Source organism: Kwoniella dendrophila, chromosome 4, assembly GCF_036810415.1.
Source record: "Kwoniella dendrophila CBS 6074 chromosome 4, complete sequence".
NCBI lineage: Eukaryota > Fungi > Basidiomycota > Tremellomycetes > Tremellales > Cryptococcaceae > Kwoniella > Kwoniella dendrophila.
In genome coordinates this window covers 953,429-974,083 of record NC_089479.1, presented here as the reverse complement: position 1 = coordinate 974,083, position 20,655 = coordinate 953,429, and the positions used below count along the sequence as shown (strand labels likewise).

General features: G+C 37.6%; 6 protein-coding genes across 6 annotated transcripts; 2 read left to right on the top strand and 4 right to left on the bottom strand.

Moving 5' to 3' along the window:
- Nucleotides 1–72: 72 nt before the first annotated feature.
- L201_003486 (uncharacterized protein) lies at nt 73–3,654 on the bottom strand (the record flags this gene model as incomplete). Its single annotated transcript, XM_066219240.1, has 7 exons — nt 73–193; nt 272–364; nt 465–653; nt 732–1,684; nt 1,802–1,842; nt 1,912–3,322; nt 3,376–3,654. 7 exons carry the CDS (start codon nt 3,652–3,654, stop codon nt 73–75), a joined length of 3,087 nt encoding a protein of 1,028 aa, XP_066075337.1.
- Nucleotides 3,655–8,303: 4,649 nt separating this feature from the next.
- Nucleotides 8,304–10,962, bottom strand: L201_003485 (uncharacterized protein; the record flags this gene model as incomplete). The annotated part of the gene is made up of 10 exons (XM_066219239.1): nt 8,304–8,555; nt 8,661–8,984; nt 9,074–9,204; nt 9,311–9,709; nt 9,791–9,893; nt 9,962–10,084; nt 10,156–10,231; nt 10,304–10,459; nt 10,576–10,741; nt 10,824–10,962. 10 exons carry the CDS (start codon nt 10,960–10,962, stop codon nt 8,304–8,306), a joined length of 1,869 nt encoding a protein of 622 aa, XP_066075336.1.
- Nucleotides 10,963–11,390: 428 nt separating this feature from the next.
- On the top strand, nt 11,391–11,882 carry L201_003484 (uncharacterized protein; the record flags this gene model as incomplete). The annotated part of the gene is made up of 3 exons (XM_066219238.1): nt 11,391–11,397; nt 11,455–11,732; nt 11,847–11,882. 3 exons carry the CDS (start codon nt 11,391–11,393, stop codon nt 11,880–11,882), a joined length of 321 nt encoding a protein of 106 aa, XP_066075335.1.
- Nucleotides 11,883–12,623: 741 nt separating this feature from the next.
- L201_003483 (40S ribosomal protein S17-A) lies at nt 12,624–13,952 on the bottom strand (the record flags this gene model as incomplete). Its single annotated transcript, XM_066219237.1, has 5 exons — nt 12,624–12,807; nt 12,932–13,022; nt 13,200–13,270; nt 13,585–13,667; nt 13,950–13,952. 5 exons carry the CDS (start codon nt 13,950–13,952, stop codon nt 12,624–12,626), a joined length of 432 nt encoding a protein of 143 aa, XP_066075334.1.
- Nucleotides 13,953–14,570: 618 nt separating this feature from the next.
- On the top strand, nt 14,571–16,592 carry L201_003482 (uncharacterized protein; the record flags this gene model as incomplete). The annotated part of the gene is made up of 7 exons (XM_066219236.1): nt 14,571–14,608; nt 14,676–15,431; nt 15,504–15,590; nt 15,740–15,827; nt 15,910–16,056; nt 16,150–16,332; nt 16,404–16,592. The coding sequence occupies 7 exons, from the start codon at nt 14,571–14,573 to the stop codon at nt 16,590–16,592; spliced, it is 1,488 nt and encodes a 495-aa protein (XP_066075333.1).
- Nucleotides 16,593–17,086: 494 nt separating this feature from the next.
- Nucleotides 17,087–19,031, bottom strand: L201_003481 (centromere/microtubule-binding protein CBF5; the record flags this gene model as incomplete). The annotated part of the gene is made up of 5 exons (XM_066219235.1): nt 17,087–17,200; nt 17,345–17,952; nt 18,083–18,698; nt 18,792–18,871; nt 18,944–19,031. 5 exons carry the CDS (start codon nt 19,029–19,031, stop codon nt 17,087–17,089), a joined length of 1,506 nt encoding a protein of 501 aa, XP_066075332.1.
- Between the last annotated feature and the right edge of the window lie 1,624 nt (nt 19,032–20,655).

The window sequence follows — 20,655 nt, the reverse complement described above, 5'->3', positions numbered from 1 at the left end:
TTGTTCGTAATAGATGATTGATGTGGATTAATTTAGGAGATAAGGATACACTTGTAGGAAAAAAGAAAAAATCTATGTAGGTGGATAAGTTAAATTTGTTGGAATCACAATCCCACCATCTTCTCTAACTAAGAAAATTGGTGTTCTGGTTCCAGGTGGTAAAGCCGGTTCAGCGGCTGCCATGACTTCGTGACTATATATTCGCAAACGAATTATCGTTAGTCGCTTGCATGACATGTGATTTCCTCTATGATATGAAACAATTACTCACCATCGCACTTCATTATAAGTTGCAGGTGAGGTCCCATAATAGACTACATGATGCGCGTGTCCATCGACAGCTCTGATGAAACCTTTCCCATATCTACAGTCCACACAAACGAAACAAAGAAACAAAGGAAAAATCATCTAACCATTAGTATTTGATTCTATTAATTTGAACAGATAATCGAAAGATGACTTACAGGGTCAGCAGTGGAGCTTCCGTTTGCGATGTGAATTGCTGATTGTATCTAGCTGGAGTATGATCGGCGATCAAATTTGAAGGTAACATTCGGTTGGCCACGGGGAAAGGTGCATATGGTTCAACAGGTTCACTAGCATAAGGTGGGACGTAGAATGTATATGTGGTTTGTTCCGTGCTGACAATACTCCTATGAACATTGGTTACGATATTAGCACTACTTTCGCGGTATATATCTATCTTCTTCATACGTGGAAATGTAACTTACCAAATATTGACATCACCAACATCCATTGTCCAAAACATTCTATGAGATTCAGAAGAAGTCGAATTTGAGTTGATAGTAACAGAAGAATTTGGTTGATATTCTGATGAACCGGAAGATGAACCTCTTTTTTTGTGTAATGGTCTAGCGAAAGGTCCATTTGAATTTTTTCCCATTGAACCTGTACGATGTCTTCTAACTGGTCCACCATCAGTTTGCGATTGTGATTGAGAAGGAGGTAATGGTATTTCAGGTATATTAGGTGACATTAAAGAATGTGAAGATGATTTTCTACTATGTGCACCAAAGTAATCTAATGCTGTTGATGAACTTGAACTAACTGGACTTGAAGGTGTTGAAGGCAAATTCATTGAACTGGTATGTGGTGTCATTGGTAACACACCATATCGATGTTGAGGTGTATTAGGCATGGAATTAGGTCTTGATCCACCTCTTTGAGGTATTACCACATTTGACCACCTTCTTTCATTCAGCACATATTGTTCGGACACAGATTCCTGAACGCAAGATAACCATTGTCCTCCATATCGAGGATCTTTAGATAGTCTGTCCATGGTATCAGTTCGATATATTTCAAACGCAACTTTCTGCAATTGAGATACCAAGTCTCCTCCATATTCTCCTTGAACCACTGCGGTTGGGGCATCGACATTATGTCCGTCCATTCCTACAGCATCAGCATCTGATTCTATTCTTCTGACGATGAGAACAGGAGAAATGACACCGGTCTGTAATGATTGAAGAACGACAGTCTGGTTGTATCGGATTGGAGGGACTAGCATACTAGGCGCGATGATATTTGCTGGTGGCGAAGGCCAATCTGGATGAGGAGGAGGTGCCATACTGAGTCCACAGGGTCTATTAGGATCGACAAGCCAAATAATGAAAGACTCCCAATTGTTAGCGTCCGCCGTGAATCCACTGAATGCTGAATTCTGATTGGGATGTATGGGTGGTTGTGCACCGGTAACGTGTAGTCCATCAGATCCTCGTATACGGGTGAAGTCCGGTACAACAGAAAGCTACCGTGTCGAGGTGGTTTGCGATTTTACTCGGTTGAAAAGCGCAATGGTCGAACCATGACCTATGATCACTACGAAGCAAAATAATTAAGTACGTCAGTTTTTTGTTTCCTTTATATCAAAGCGATAATGCAACTCACTTTCTCCGGCTTTCGCACTAGATTTCTTTTTACTAGGTTTACTAATCACCTTTATTTCCTTACTTTCGAAAACACCTAAAGTCCTCTCATCGCTTATATCCTGCAATGAATTCTTTTGATATCCCCAACCATTAGGTCCAGCATAAACTTTCAATGGAGCTTTGATAGTGACTAATGCTTTTACTTCACGCCTTTTCCCATCATTATCCGATATATGAAGGTTTTTACCAGCGACATTCCCGACAAATGGTTGATCATTAACATTTACTGCCTGGGTATTGATCTTCTCATCAAGGTTGGTACCGTTTACAGCTGTCCAGCTAACCGTGGCATCTTTGACAGGTTGCTCGCCCGTCAAGCTGATATTGACTCTAGGAGCCACAAGAGGGGAGATCGGGCATCCATCTTTAGCCTTGGCCCACCATGATGTGCCGATCAAAGTTGCTTGAGGATGAGGACAAAGGAATCGTTTTTCTGTACCATAACTTTTCTGACCAACTTTAGGACTCATAACCATGATTTTACGTTCACCAAAAGCAAGTCGATTTGCTGCATGAACATACTGCCTCATAGCATCATCGATTGCTCCAGGAGCAGGTGGTGATATCTGAAGGGCGGGCGGTATATACATAGGATTTTTGGATGGGCCACCAAGATTTGAGAAGTCGACAGGTCCACTATTTTGTCCATCATTATTCGTTACTTTGCCTAGCGATCTGGTCCAATCATCTAATACGTTACCATTCCAGTCATGCTGACCTTCGGCTGAGCTTGATGATGACGAAGAAGCACGACTACCCATCATGAGATCACTAAAACTCTTGGTCGGTTTCAGATTCTGCGTGCTACCAAGCTGAGAAGGTGATATAGTGCCTTGCGACTGAGGTTGATAGATCTGTGGGACAGGCTGATAGGTAGATTGCGAAGGGATATATTGAAAATTCTGTATTGGACCAGAAGGTTTTTCGCCTATCGAATATAGTTCAGGCACATTCATATTGACAGGAAATGTTCCATATCCGTTAGGAAGTTGTGTTGGATAAGGAGGAGTGTATAGTTCGCCATTTGTGGAAGCGGTATCTAGGGGTATGCTGGACGGTGGATTTGAAGAATAAGCTGAATTAGGTGGAAATTGAGCTGACGTACGTGGGGTTAAAAAAGATGAGTTGGTGGTATCGGCATTCAGAGCTGGTCTGTAGGAATACGTTCCTCCATTCTGATAGTTACTGTATCCTAGCTGACCATTTAGATTGTTTGCGTTCATGGAAATAGATGCAGATAAACCCGATTGGTGCATACCCATCAAGTCGAGAACTCCTTGCCCTGAGCCTAAAGCAGGGTTGAGGGCATCTTTTTCCTCGGACGATTGTATAGATTGTTGGATGGCATTGTTATAGTTCTGAGAATCGTACTTTCAGGCATGTGAGCCATGATACCTGTGAAGAGAAATGAGACAAGACTTACTCCTGTAGCAGGCGGCCATTGGTATGACATGGAGTTCGGTTCAAGCGATGCGCTCTGAATGACAGGAAGACTTGATATCGAACTAGCGCCACGTTGATGAAGATTCAGTGGGGATAGCACAGGTCTCTGAACAGCGGTATGAGGTCGGCTGCTGCTATTGAAGGTTTTTTCGAGATTGGATGTGACGACACGAGGGTTCTGTGATGGAACCTGCTTTCGCGCGGGAAGAGGTGGAACACGGAAGGTTGAGTTGACGGTGTCGACATGATTTGGTGACATTTTGGTACGTTTCGACAGAAATTAGGTGGTATGACATGAAAGTGAAAAACCAAAGTTAGCATGCTTTACCTAACTGTATATGGGAAAACAATTAATGTTTTTTTATTCAGAAAATTTAAGGCGAAGATAATATGTTGGAATTGGGGGATTCGAAATTAGAAAAGGTTTGATGTGTTCATCAACTTCTCCATTCTTCTCTGAGCTCATAATGCGCAGATCATCAATAGATAAACCCTGTATGCACATGTGTCCTTTCAAACCGCTAGTCATCAATCTTCCCTTGACAAATTCGGCGGACAAATGTCCGCATTTTAGACTAGCCTGCTCTCCTTTATTTCTGATATGTTTTAACTTGACGCTATAATTATCTTTATTGGGAGGGCTAGGAAGGTATTCTCGGTCGTATTTTACGACAAGGAAAGGACAGAACAAAGAGGCCAGAAAAAGTACCAAAGGATTCTTCACTCACGTCTAGTAGTTTCTTCGACGACGTCAATAGCTATAATTTCTACTTGCGGTTGCTTATTGCGGTATTCTAAGATATAGTATCAATGTATCAATACGACTGATACTGAACGAGCAACAGGTTGGCCTGTATATTGTTGAATGTTATTTGCCGATATATCCAATACAAGAGCTAGTGTTTGATTATGAGAATGCGGAGTTGAGTGTTGATGGTATCCTGTTACAAGCCAAGTTAACTATGCCCTTTGAAACGGACCAAGAATAATTGATCAAGGCCAAAGGTATGGGTTGAAAGAGGTAATGATATCTTTTTGGTAAGACAAGATAAGACAAACCGAAGGGGGATAAACGGGAACTCACCAGTTATATATATATGTATGTAAGACAAAGACGAAGAAGGTTAAACGTCGGTTATGTTATAACTAAAACTGTGGAATGCTCGAATGTACTGGTTGATTGGGTGATTTTTTGTAAAGATTTTGCAATTACTTCTTCTATTGATGTGATATAACCAAGTATCTCCGAAAAGAATTATTTAGGTAAAATATGAAGACCTGAGATTGATCATCAATAAAAGTATAGTAGACCCTATAGTTGCTGTGCTGAAGTGATGATTAGGATGATCCTTCCTTGTTAATTAAGTTGATTTGGACCAGGAGAGGGAAGGTCCGTGAAGAAAGGGTTAGTTGTTCTTTCGACCCCGGCCACCGGTTTGACAAGCAACTCTTTGATGATTTGACTTGTTATTACAGTTATCCCCTTCCGTCTCCTTCTATGATGACCTATGTCCGCTGTTGGATGGAATGTTGGTAGGTAGGATATCAGAAGATCAATCAAGTTCCGTCTCTCTAATGGGTCCGTTCGCTATTGAGGGTACTATTAATGTTATTCGGGATTCGGCTAAAGTTGAATACTGTACAGTCGTAATATGTTGGTAAATGATTGATTGTATGAAACAAGTTGTGTCTATCCGCGGATGTATATGGACAAAAAATACAGAAAGAACAAACTATATTTGATGATAGTAAGAGGTAGAATAAACTAGAATTGATAAAGTTGAAATCAACGGATAAGTTAGGATTGGTTGCAAAAAAAGGAAGAGTTAGGTGGTGGTTAGTAATTGAAAAATGGGGATGATTATTGATGATTTGATTTTGCCAAAAGAGATATCTTGGAGATTAGATGGAAAAGAGTATTACGGAGTGCGAATACAGGCGGTACTCGTTTGTGTCTATATTTTGACTTGATTTTGTCATTTTGTCTTCGTAGACATGACACGTTGAGAAGCTGTATGTTGGGTATCATATTGATTTTGATTACCGATTCGTATTAGTCATTCCCATTCTACAGTTGCAATTGATGTTGTAGTAGTTGCTGTAATTATGCATTCCATCTGATCCCTAAAATCTACAACAACCACTTTCAGGCACAATGAATCCCTCATCCTTCCTCATCCTTATTTGATTTTAAATTTTCTACTCTTTGTTAATTTTCAGGGTTAATTCTCCTCCCCCCCTTTTTATTTCGATACTTTGCTTTTGCAAGCGTATCAATCAGTTCCTCAATCCTCCTTATCCCTGTTTGGACTTGCAAATGGCATCATTCAAACCTCGCCAGACACCTCATATAAGACATCTTGCTGCGCGGCATCGACTTATATGATATACGTGATCATCTGCTGAATCCTCTTAAGTTTACATGATGACAATAGTTGTCGTAGACACCCCTCGACAACAGTTGCTTTCGATGATGTCTTTTACAGAACGGTACTTATCGGTCTGGCTTCATTTATTACGAAGAAATCAAAAGGCAGAAGGGGGATGCAATGCGGTATGAGGTAGAAAAGGAGAGAGTTAAAGAGAGAATTAAGGGGAGAATTAAAGTTGTTTATCGGATATTTTTGTATGTAAAAAAACTGCAGCTGGGGCTTTTTTTGTTGGTCCCTGATCACCCCCTTATTCCGTTACTCTTGGAGATACAGTAAAAGCGCTAATTCTACCGTAGCATCCTTTTTACTTTGCATGTGGGACTACGCTAGGATCCTCTAGAACATCGAATGTACTGCTGACCATAAACTACTATGAATTTAAATTGTCCGATCCAAGGGAGATCACCCTCTTCTTTTCATCCTTCGATAAGAGTACGTTTTACTTTACACGGTACCCATAGGCTCTGACCTATGGAGCCATACGGATGTATGTATGCATGTATATGTTGTACTGCAGCTGGAATCTAAACAGAGGAAAAGTGAAGCGGAAATCACCTCATATCGTATCATATCATTTCTTTCCAGAATAGAGCTTTCTCGGCCGTTAGGTTTGGGCAACGGTGCGACTACCTTTTATGCTGTGCAACCAGTTTCTACCGAGAATTTGTTTTGGTTTTCAAGTTTGGGGAACTTTTCGGAGATATGGTATTATCAAAGATCAAGATTGATATAGATATGAAACCTTTCATGTTTCCGTATTCCATATTTTCTATTCAGATATGATAAAGAGATTGAGCTCATTTGAAAAGATACAGAAGCAAAAATTGAAAAGAAACAGATGACGATTCAAAGACATAGCTAGATGTACGACATTTTTTCTTTTTTCTTTCCTTTTTTTTCTTGTTAGTATCCACCTGTCTCTTTGACCGTTAGTGCGTACGTGAATTCCAGTTCTTTTTAGTTATTTCTCCTTGATATGATTGCTAAATTGGCATTTGCAGCCGAGGGTATTCTTAAGATGTTCCGGCCGTGTATTCTTTTTGCAGATTTTATATATAACTTTATGCTTTTCCTCCCCAGAAGAGTGGAAAAGCGGCTCTGAAAATATGTCTTTTATTCCAAATTCAAATCTGATCTGTACCGATATTATGAATATGGGATAGCGCACTACATAAATACTGCCCTTGATATTTTATTGTAGGCTCGCGTATTTTGAAATCTTGTAGATCTCTTGCATACATACATACATACTTCCAGTAGTTATATAATACATCATCCAGACCTTCTTGGAACTGATTGATGATGTACAACGCAAGAAAAAAAGCCAAGAAAACAAAGGGATTTCAGTAACTCGGTTCCTCCATTCTTCTAACATTCATACGTTCTTGAGCAGCCTCTAATTTAATGGATGAATTACATTTCGTTTAAAAGAAACTCGGGGTTAATCTTTTTTGTACGGACAAAAGTCTCCTATCGGTTTAATTCGAAACCTGTTAAAAATGCAAATTAAAGATACCCGATTAAAAATTCATGGTTAAAAAAAATCTCGGACAAATACGAAATAATCTCTATTAAAGATAAGTTACAAGATTTTGGATCACTTTTATCGGAGATCTTCGACTTTACGTTTTCTTTTTACCGTTAGTTACATATTCATTTTCATTTTTTCGTGGCATCCAACAATATGCTTAATTGGCTTCATCGCTCAATATGTTGTGTTGTAATGGCAACGCAATAAGATTAACTGATAGACAGTCATGTCATTATTCAATACCATTTGAGTCGCGTCTCGTTTACCAGAGTATCATTGTATTTGAAGTATTTGACATGCTCAGTGAACCCCCTTTACGGGCGCCGTTTTCACTTCTTCACTTACACTTCTATACTCTAGCTGCTTCGCCTGTAAATCATGATACCTTGATACACAACAAGAACCACGAATGTCAAATTTGAGCGTTGCGAAAAACAAGGCTCCCTGAAACAACTTAGTTTGTGGAAAAGGGTCAACACTCGGAGTTATTTTCTTCATGAACTGAACTGGCAATGGTCTAAGGAACGATATGCGTTCTGAAACGAATTTAATCACTGTTCAGATGACAGATGTCAGATATGGCAACAGAATGAATGCAGTACTGTTTTTAGCGTATCTCTTTTGTCTCACCATCAAACGAGTGCTCCTAAACCCTCGCTTCAACTGAATCGGATAAAGTCTACCGGATATTTGTTCTGATTGACTCACGTACTGTGTAGTTGCCAACTGAACACACGAATATTGGTTCAGAGGTAGCTCTAAACAGCAAGCCTCCTGAAACAAAGCGAAGACAGCCAGCTTTAGAAGAATCATTGTCATTGATATCCTGCGATTGTTGCTGAGGTAAACACAATGATGCGTAAAATTGTGTATTCATTTGTAGAACCGGACACCTCATTTTATGTTTTATGCCCTTACATACAGTACATACTCATATCCTTATACCTATATAACTTTATTACTCTTGACATTCCTTTTCCTCCATTTAGTCCACAAACTATTGGCTAACAAGGAGATTGTCACAGATCCTAGGACAACACCATATATGCCGAACGGTATAGAATCAAGCGGCGAAGATATGGGATTAGATTTCGCATTCTGCAACAATATCTGTTTTGATGATGTTAAGGGTGTTGTACCTGATAAAATCGATTGTACTTTGATGAAAATTTGTTCAATTATTGGCTTATTATCGTCCTATTGCATGGATTAAATTAACAGGCGATAGCAAGATTGTTAGCTTTATCTTCTAGATCCGATTCATGAATCAGATGGGAAGTAGCTCAATATCATTGCACTTACAGCACCTTTCTTTAATCTTCCACTCAAATTCTCAAAATCCATTTTCAATCCATCAAAATTTTTCTTCAATTTCTTATTTGATTGTTCTAAAAAATCAATTTTATTTGTAAATTCATCTATATCTCTATTACCTGATGATTTTTTCTTCTTATTTGTTAAAGTTTCTTCATCCTTTTCATGTTCATGCTTATATTTTGGTTTTTTAAATTCATCACCATCATAATCTACAGGATTAGTTAATTTCTCAATTTTGTGATTGATTACATCCATTGCTGTAGTTAGGGAAAATTGATATGAAACTAATGCTTCTGCTATTCTCGCATCCTGTAGAAAAACCATTGATAGTGATCAGCAAGATATACATTGGAAAAATCTGAGATAAGCATGCATAAGTTCGATAAAAAGCAACTCACAAAAGCAGCTTGCACGATGGAATCACTGACTTCACCAGATGCGGCTCTAGCAGCTATAGCTTGGGATGAATCCCTGAACCGCCAAGGTTTATACGGTTTACCATTCTCATCTGGCATATTCAGACAAATGACTAGATAGGTGAACACCAGAAGTTTTTAGCTTTACGCAAATATCGCACTGTGCTCCAGTAAAGTGGCCTGTATCAACGAAATTGATCGATAGAATAGATCACTTACTATGCTGGACTTCACCATTAACGAAATCTTCTTGAAAAGTACCTTTAGCAGAACCTCTATTAATTAAAAAAGGTGTTGGTTTACCATTTTCAGGGGCCTTTGGACATCTTGGTCCATTCACACCTCTAAATTTAGATTTTTCTTCATTGATTGTATTTCTAACGACAGTAAAACTTGTTGCTGATGAAACAACGATACCATAACCAAAATGATTACCTTCTAAATAATTATCTGTAACTGATGCTGAATGTACAATTGATTCTGTATCATCTGACCATGATGATGGTCCAATGACTATACCAACTTTAAAATATCGACCAAAAGCATGTAAATAATTATGATGAACTGAAACTAGCATATAATCTCCTTGCCATGGATCATAATCAACCAGATTTATACCTAATGTATAATAATGGGAAAGTGTCAATAGCCTGATATAGAGAAGGCAAGCGAATTGAGTAAATGTAAAATTGAGCTCACCTCCTAACACCACTCTAGTCCTAGAATAAATATGATTTTCTCTGACTTCACTTCCTGCTGAACCAAATAATACTATAGCGCCATCCGTGGTATCGTAAACAACCTTTTAAAGTTGATTGATTGTTAGTGCTGATATCCCTTATACACAGTCGAGCTTAAGTGGTCACTCACGTTTCTTTCCACTATTGAATCTTTACAAGCCAAACTTATACCATCTGCTCTTGGATTACCAAAGGGTGGTTCTAACTCATTTTCACCATCATAATCATCATCCCACTCTTCACCACAAGGTCCCTGTTGATCGGAATCGAGATTATTGTTAGTGTTCGATCATGAAATGGAATAATTGGATGATCTCAACGCACAATCTCGTTGTTTACCACTTTACCGTATCTACACTGTTTCCTATCACCTTCACGGAAATGTAACGCACTCCAACCTCTTTCCGATTATAAGCGATTTATCAGTTACTTGTTTACCGCTTCATTATGATATTTGGTTCATTGCACTCACCTGGGTTCATACAGTTTACAATCTTTTACAACTTGCCTTTCAGCATTACCAATTTCTATCAAAGCGTCACCTTTGGGTATACGTAACAATTGTGGTCGATTTCCATCTATGATAAGTGATTTTATCGTTGCAAATGAACATTGTTGACAATCGGCTCTATAAGTAATCAGAGGTTAGTGCCAAGCTGACTATTGGCCTTAAATACTATGCGTTATGCGTGTGAAGGATTGCTTTATTCCATCTCCACATAACTAACGGTCTTTCTAACTCACCGTATAGCTGCAGATTGATCTATACCTTCCACAATCAACATAGCTCTATCACGTCCCTTTTCATTGTTCTCTGTCGTTATAGTCTGCTTTTCAGCTGTGAATAAGATTGAAGAATTTAATCGATGCACTGATCCTGCGCATAATGTAACCGTCGTTCCGTAACCGCCTGTCATGATATATAAAAAACATTATTAGCGATCATATTAATAGGAAATATCACAAGCTGTTATGACGATTCATCCACTGACCCTTTTTGAAAGCATCATTTATAGGTTCTTCATTGCCTGACGGTATACATGTTGTTGCTGTTTGAGGTTTCTGTACACCTTGAGCTGATACGCCGGATAAAAGGGGTAAAAGGAATATAGATAGTGAAGACAAGAGCATTATCGGTTTTCGCTACTGATAGACCATTCAGAGAATCTTCTATTCACTTTGTGTTTGAGCGGTGACTTTGATATAAAGAAAACTAAAGAAGGATATCTGAGTTATATGCAAGACTAAGAAAGAACTGCTAGTTTGTTTTTCAATATTATTTTTCCCACATATCTCTACTCTCATATTTTTCGAACGCGTTTGTTGAGGAATATTAATATTAGATTTAGGTCTAATCTAGTTATTTCAGGAACCACCGGCCTTTTTAGACTTATTTTCATCACCACCCATCAACCACTCCTTCCCACGGAAACAAATTTGCTAAATCCACAAAATCAAACTTTGAGGTATATCAGATATCAGATTATTCTACTTTGAACTTATGAATAACGATATACCTTACAATCTGAGTAAGAGTACAACAAGACAAATTGCTGAAGATGTCAGGTAAGCTGGCTTTCTTAGTAGTAATGTTAGACAGATAGCTGACAATTATAGTATCAGGTACTAACGAAGCAGCAGGACCTTCTACGGGAAATACAAATGGTAATGCTGCTGCGGCTACTACTATACCAGTTCAACCAGCCAAAATAGCTAAAAATTCAAGATTACCAGCAACCATGGTAACACCATCAGGTCAAATACAAAAATCACAAAAGAAGAATAATAAAAATAAACAAATAAGTAAAAAACAAAAAGCAAGAAGTGAAAAAGGTAAAGAAAGAGCTGTTGAATTAAGTGAAAAGTTGGGTAATAGAGTTAAAGAGAGAGAAGAGAAGAAAGTGAGTTCTGTTATCTTTAGGTGATCATCATACCTTATTGCTTGTATATGAATCATGACTTGTTTGATGATGATGCTAATCAAAAAAGAAATCAAATCTTTTTCTGATGAATAGGCTAAAAGGCAAAGAGCCAAGAAAGCTTGGGAATAAATCTAAAAAAATTGTATCATATTACATCAAGAATGTCCGAATTCATGGAGTGTTGTTTTAGAACAAGTGGACAGTAGTTAAATGGCATAAAGCTACATCCTCTCGCACTCATATTGACTGTATATCTTCCTATCGTTGGTCGGATATACACCATGACCTAATATGGGTCATATTGTTTTGCCTGAAACTTCTGTATATCATCTTCGCGGATCACATAGTACTTGTATAAAATGCACACATACTGTATCTCACGAAACGGTCAAATTACCAGACTGTGATCAAGATTTACCTGTTTTGATGGATACAGAACGGGAAAATATCGCGTTCTGGTTTGATAAGCATTAAGTCGTAGATATCTTGACCCAAGTCAATTGCAATCAGGTATTTCACAAAATAGTAGAACACGACAACAACACGTTACGTAGTATAAGGTCTGAATAATTATGTATTATGTTCTATCTTTCTCAACTTCTGGTCGACCGTTAGTAAGCGATTAGTCTAAACATCATCTCTTTTGATCATTCAGAGCCTCAAGCAAATGAAAATGCTCAAAAGCTTTTATCCGCGATCAGACATTCAAGCCTGCGTATTGTAAAGTCCTTTTCTGCTATCTGATGTCCATGATTCATAATTATGAGGCAAGTCGTAACATCTCAACCACCAATTGAACTATACAAGATTTTTGATTTTATATATAATCAATTTCCCTTTTCCCTTTCCCAAGAAAAACTAAACTTTCGTTTAAGCTCTACCTGAACCTGGTACGAATCTAGTTTTTCTTTCTCTTGGTGCATTAGCTGAAACGTTAACGACGTTAACGTTGAGGTCATCGAAACCTAATGATTTAAGTAGATCTTTGGTTTCGTTATCAACTTCAAGAGGTGATTCAGCGTTGGCGGCAAGTGCTGAAACATCTGGTACGTATCTGTTAGGTTGAAGAAGAAAAAAAAAGTAGAACAAAGATCAGTAAGTCATCAACCCATGTATGTATACAAGCGAGATGAGATATTCGAAGCTAAGAAGAATGCCATAGGAAAATAATAACTCACTGATCTTTTCGTTCTCTCTCCTCTTCTTGTAATTTGAAAGAAATACCTCGTACTGGACCTTTTTGAATTCTCTTCATCAAGTGGGTGGTAACTATAATCAGGTTAATCAATCAGTTTACTATGCTTTATTTTGAATTCATTACACCTTTTCTAGGTTGGGCAAGATCCATCTAAACCATATATAGTTTCAATATATGTTGATGATGTCTAGTGTATCCCACCCCATCCAGATCCAGCTTCCAGAAACAAACAAAAACTATCCACTCACAACCAGCAACCTTGTTTCGGAGTCTTTTAGAAGGAACTGAAGCTACCTCATCGAGGAGTCTTTTGTTGGTGCTGTGAAACGAAGTGATACAAGTTAGTTATGTGCTTCTTCTTGCTGGTTTGGTTTTTCTAGTACTCCCGAGCAATTTCCTTCCCTTTTCCTTAATCTGATAATATCCATGATCTAGGTTGATATTAATCAGGTATGCGTTGTCGAATGCCTCTAGTATGGCCCAACAACCATTCATCCTGACTGACGTTGAGATGATGAGTATGTGCATCATGTCTAATCCACTTCCATTCTCGTCCTATTCAATCTTGTGATCATTCTAACGCATCCCGCCTTTCCTGTTGTTTTCTTTTCGTCGAGAAAAATGTATACTCACTGGAAATCGAGGGTGAGTCTAGGGTAGTATTTCTCGATGAGAACTCTAGAGGCTCTTTTGACTGTCTTAGTTCTAACTCGACCCTATTATATCCAATATCCAATATCCATTTTCCAAATCAAATTTTAATCGATTAATTGAAGTGTAATTTTTTCCATTCCAATACAGTATCCAACATATTGATTATCCATTTTATGAGCATTGAGGTTGGTTATTGTTGATAATTTGATTTTTACCATTATGAACAATTGACGATTATTGAGGGAGACAAAGGTGAAGAGCGAGATATAAAGAAAAGGGATTTTACAGTAGGTCAGCATTTCCATTCCACTCTTTTTCCTACAACGTTGATGAAGTCTACACACCATTTTGAATAGTTGGCTAAAAGAGAAAAAAGGTTAGCTGATGATGTTTTCAAAATTAACTATTTTGATCAATGTCGAATCTTGACACAGTCCGTTAGCAGCAGGACACCAACAGCCAGTGTACAACAAGCAGTAAAGCGGTAAGCAGTCAGGGAGCGTAGACAGTGTAAGGCAGCTAGCTAATGCCACCAAGCATCCAAGCAAGCAAGCAAGCAAGCAAGCAAGCTAATACTCACTGTAGCCAGTTCAGGCCTGCTTGAATGGAAGCATAATCGGAGAAATGGTTAAAATGCCATGGCAGAGGGGCGAGAATCGAGATGTGGCATCCTTCTTGCAATAGGGGTAAAATCGGTGTTTGTCTTAAATCCGACATGAGCGGCTGAAGCCAAACAGGGGTTGTACTTCGGTTTTCGCCGAATATGAGCATGTGCCTCCACCTCATTGAGCCCTGAATGAGCGATTGAGAGACGAATGACTCTTGAATCAGAGTGTCATGATTGCTATCTTATCCATCTCTTGCATTCCTCCTTTCATCTCGAAATCAATAACAAGACTGATCACAGCGTCGTAATACATACAAACAGTTCCAAATTATTATAAACAGCCTATATGTCAAGTAAAATGAAGATTCCACCTTCTCCTCCCATTGATGCAGTCAAGTATGTTATCTTCATCGTACTCTATCGCAATAGCTAGATCAATGAGAACGCTGATAATTGCAAATAGATTTTGTGAATTCGTTACAGAATCACCAACACCGTTTCAAGCTGTCGCGAATTTAACAAAGAAATTAGATAGTAAAGGATTTAGAAAAATCGATGAGAGATCTTCGAAAGATTTAGATTCCTTTAAACCTGGATCAAAGTTATGTTATACCAGAAATCAATCTTCTTTAGTAGCATTTACATTACCTTCCAAACCATCTATTGAAAAAACAACTATATCATTTGCAGTAGGACATTTAGATTCACCATGCTTAAAGATAAGACCGATTTCAAAGAAGGTTAAATCAGGTTATTTACAAGTTGGTTGTGAATTATATGGTGGTGGTATTTGGGCTTCTTGGTTTGATAGAGATTTATCTATAGCAGGTAGAGTAATCATATCGGACACAAGCGCAAAAAAAGAAGGAAAGGAAAATTATATATCAAAATTAGTAAAGATAAATAGACCTTTATTGAGAATACCAACTTTAGCAATTCATTTAGATAGAACAATCAATGAATCTTTCAAATTCAATAAAGAAACTGAATTTTTACCTATAATTGGTTTAGTTCAAGATCAACTAAATTCACCTTCATCAAATGCAACTAGTATATCAAGATCAGGTACACCACAACCTTTCAGTGGAACCAATACACCCAATGTCAAAGATAACGAAAATGATATTTCAAAGATGGAATCGAAACATCACCCTTTGTTGTTAGCTGTTTTAGCTGATGAATTAGGTTGTGAAGTCTCTGATATACAAGATTTCGAACTGTAAGCTTGTCCAGCCGACCAAATGTAACGCCAAAGTTCAATCAGCTGATTAGAATACTCTGATCATGTCAGATCGCTTTACGATACTCAACCCTCGACTGTCGGAGGGCTATCTAATGAATTTGTATTCAGTCCAAGATGTGATAACTTGATGACTTCGTGAGTCACTGTTGCAGTCAAACCAGATTCTGGTCATACTGTCATTGCGACCGTTGCCGTGTAGTGCTGGTATGATACCAGCTTGACTACATTGTGTCAATTACACCTTATCATTTCGAGATAATAATTCTAATTTAACTTTGGTCTAGATTCTGTTCAATCGAAGGTTTATGCGAGGTTGCTGAAGACACTAATGAGGATACAATAAGATGTGTGATTCTATTTGACAATGAGGAAGTGAGTTTAAAAATTTGTAATGATATCTCTCGTGAATGTTCCGTTTTTTTTGGGTTTTAGCTAATCGTACACTTCGTTTCAGGTTGGTAGCGTGTCTCATCATGGTGCAGAATCGAATTTACTTCCATCATTCGTGGAACGAATAGTATCTTTACCTGAATACGAAAAAATTGGATATCATAATCTACTAGCAAACAGTTTCTTAGTATCTGCTGACATGGGTCATGCTGTAAGGTTTTATCACTTTGAGCTTCTTTCGAATCTCTTGATCATGAAGTGTAGAAGACTTTGATCAGCTGATGGAGAACTCATGTCATGATAGGTGAACCCAAATTATGAAAATAAATATGAACCAAATCATTCACCTAGAATAAATGGTGGTATAGTGATTAAAACAAATGCAAATCAAAGATATACATCGAATGCGCAAACCACTTTCTTACTGAGAAGAGTAGCTAAAAAAGCTAATGTACCTACACAAGAATTTGAAATTCGAAATGATTCTGTAAGTTTTATATAATTGAAACTGAATCGTAATACAACTCACCTCTTTTTTTTTTCTCAACTTACATCTAGTCATGCGGCTCGACAGTCGGTCCACATCTTTCAACACATGTTAGAACAGTTGATATTGGTTTAGCACAATTATCAATGCATTCAATCAGGGAAACTGCAGGTTCACATGACGTTAGATATTATATTGATTTCTTTAAAACTTATTTCGATTCTTTGCGAGAGTTCGATTTGGATTTGAAGATTGATTAGACTAGAATTATAAGTATACGTACTATAATGTAGGATGGAATTGATAATATGGAAATAGTGACTAAGATTAAGTAGAGATGCTTCAATCCAAGTGGAATATGATAAATAGCATTCTGCCAATTGGGATCATAATAGATTAGAAGAAGATGTTGTATTTATGGACCAATTGCCACGGATAAAACTTCAGTATTTTATGATGCGCTTTTTATACTTTGGACAATAAATAGACAGAGCGTTGTAATGATGATCCCGAATATGCAATACGTATACAACAGTATTGCTGTAAATCCAATATTGGGTGTGTCAGGTGAATTTATGTGTATCGCCCGTTTGCGATAAAACGCGTGCACCTTAACTCCCCTCATACGACTGAACTAAGTCTAGAAAAAAATGCAAGAATACATACAGGTATATGATAAACCCCCTAAAGAAGAAATAAAGATAAAAATGACGAATGAATGAATGAAGAGAGAAAACTAAGCTCTATGTATTGATTATGCTGAGGCTTTCTTCTCTTTCTTCTCCTTTTTAGCTGCTTTTCTAGCTGCTCTCTCTTCAGCTGTTTCTTCTCTTTCTACACCATCTTCAGTCTTGACTTTCTTCTTTTTCTGCAAGAGTGGGAAAAACGAAGGTTTCATAATTTAGCGATTTGTCCTTTGTATATATTATATGGTAAAGCAGCAATAAGAGAGCCAAGCGGCTATATAAATAGGATAATAGAGTTGTTGAGGTATACATGATTGACAACTTACCTTTTCTTTATCAGCATCACCTTTTGATGGAGTAGCAGCTACGACAGATTCGTCATCTCTCTTTCTTTTCTTTTCTTTTTCTTCACCATCAACTTCTATTGGTGTTATAGTAGCTGTGGCTGTGGGTGTTATTGAAGGTTGAGTTGAAATTAAACCACCACCTTCTTCTTGATCTTGAGCATTATAATCTACGTATTCCTTTTTCCAATTTTGTGGTGTAACACCTTCAATAGATTTACCATATTTATCTAATTCACCTTTTTTAATCATTTTTTTCTTTTCTTGAGCTTTTGGACCTAAACCCCATCTTCTTGGATATAAATCTCTATTCATTATACATCTTTTAATTTTAGCTACAACACCATGATCACATGAAGCTAAATCTACTGTTGACATCATTGCTATACCAATAGCAATTGCTTCACCTTTTGTTGTCATTAAGACAACTTCTTCATTAACTTCAATATCACTTTCATATCGTAATAAACCAGGTATCATTAATTTTGCTCCGTAACATACTGCATTAACTGCTGAATCTTTGACGACAATTCTCTTGAAGTTGGTTAATAATGATTCTAATGGTCTAATTACTCGACGTAAGTAGGTTTCTATAATAGGGAGAAAATTAATGGTATATTAGCACAGTCCATTACACGATAAACGGAAAAATTGATTGTGGATGAGGCATGTGAAAGATATATAATTTATAGCTGCTGTGACAATCAACAACCAACTCACCATCTCTTGTGTTATCATATAACCATTGAGCGTCTAAAACATCATGCATTGAAACGATATCATCATTTTCACCAGTTATACCTGATCTTACTCTTCTTAATTCTTGCATATGAGCACCTACACCTAATAATAAACCTAAATGTACACATAAAGTTCTAATATAAGTACCAGCTTCACAAGAAACCCAAAATACAGCCATATTTCTTTTATTATCAAATTCAATTAATTTTGATTCATAAATAGTTCTAACTCTTAATTGTCTTTTTACTGCAGAAATTAATGGAGGTCTTTGAAATAATGCACCAGTTAAAGTTTCTAAAGCTCTTGCAACACCTTTTTCACCTTCTTCAATTTTATCATGAAATCTTACAACACAAACATATTCTTTTCCTGCACCTTGTTGTGATTTAACTAATCTTGTTGCTCTATCAATACAAACAATTAAACATCCTGTAACTTTTGGATCTAATGTTCCTGAATGTCCAGTTTTTTCAACTCTCAAGATTCTTTTCAACCATGCTACAACTTCATGTGATGATGGATTAGATGGTTTATCTAAGTTGATTACACCTGATTTAATGTATGTTTGTAAATCTCTTTTGAGTGGTGAAACACCCTATATAATGAACATTGTATTTGTCAGTAATGACGAATCTCGCGAAGATTTCGAATGGGCATCCTCTTTGTCCAAGTCCATCACAATACTCACGGTAGGAATAGGAGTGAAATGAGAAGATCTAACTAAGAGTTTATCATAGTTTTTCAAAAGAAGAGGCCATTGAGAAGTATCTAATAAAGGATCACAAATTAGCTAACATTCTTGCTCTGAAGTCACATTTTGCTAAGTGGCATTAAACATACCAAGTTTTGGTGTAACAGCTTCACTCTTGATAGCGTAATCTTCAGATTGTTGTAGTTCGGTAACTTGACCGTTTGATAAAGAGGCCATTTTTGAATGATTTATATAATCGAAAGTCAGAAAAGCAAAGGAAAGAAAGAAATCTATGGAATATCTACACGCTCCCGTTCGATCTCAGTCTAGGATTTGAAAAAGACCTAGTTGAGGATTCTTTGGAAGTTGATTTTGTGGGTTGTTGTTTTTTCGTACGTCAGATACTGAGAAAGCTATCAACAAATATGGAATTAAGATGAAATCCTTCGAAATCCTCCCTTTCAAAGCTTGACATAAGAAAAATCGTCAAAAAGACTTAAAGATTTTGAAGAAACTGTTCTTCTCGAGGAGTTCAGGGATATCTCCGTAGCTAGTTGCTCAGCGGGAGTTATACGGTATTACAGGTTCTGTAAAGCTATGTGGCAGTATAGAAGCTGCTCACCGCTTTATATCGGTCAAATGCGCCTAACAAGGATATCAAGATTGCGGTCACCGAGAAATGCTGTAGATAAGACTAAGATAGGACCGAAATAATCAAATAATTCCCGGTTGATCACTTGACTATCCCACTAACCTGATGATCGAGAGAGTCACTAGGAGTGTACTCTACTTGATTTGTCCCGCTAAGTTCGGTGTCCGATTCGATCACCATTGATTGACTTATCTTGACTCTATATCTTGCTCCTCTCTATGTCACCATTCGTTCCTGTCGGCGAAGCTGTGCGTGTATGATGTTTTGATCGCGGAAATCATTCTTCTATCAAGGTTGAGTTTGTGAGATTTTGTGTATATAAAGAACATCAGAAGACATGTCAAGATAATGTATTCCTTCAAGACAACTTGTCTAAGTACATTTCAAATTGACTATCACTTTCATGCGAATACCATTATACATAACTTGGCTCGCATTTCACAGTTTCCCAATCACAACTACAACTCTTACGACGAACAACCATTTCATGAACCCACTTCCAGTCATGACTTTCAAATCTATGTTCGGTTTAAGATCCAAAACAAACAAGTCAAGTGAGAGTAAGTTGAGTTTGACTGTCAAGTGCTATACCATTTAAACTGACCTCATGTGCGCGCTTTCTTTCTGATGCACAGTGACCAAAAACATGTCTCACTCCGATACATCAAGTATCAAGAGTGATAGAAGCATTATGAGACTTAGAGGAGGATGTTGTTCAGCCGATGCAGTAAGTTTGAGTACAACACGATATGACATCTCCTTGATATGCCGAATTTTCGCTGATCATTGCGCTTAATTGCGTTTTACTCCTCGCTTCGTAGTTTGAGTAAGTAATTCACATACTTTTCTGCGAGATATAATGGATATTTCAACTGATCATATTCATTCCGCATTTCGCAGTGACGAACCAAGACGTAGACCAAGAAGAGGGCACAGAAAGAATTACGGTGTAGTAGCTGCTCTCGCAGGTGCAGCCTAAATACCAATTGCGATTTTGTCAACAGTAGCACAGTGCAGCAAGGGAAAGTATAGAAGGAAATCAGGAAAAAATCCAATATGTAGCAATTTAGTTGTACCATTCATGTATATTCTAGCTCTAAGATGTAATAGGTGTCAGGTTAGGTCATTGAACTACGATCTAATCAAAGTAATGAAACGCAAGTAACATTGAAGATTCCGGCCGCGGCTTCTTGGCATTTATGATCGACG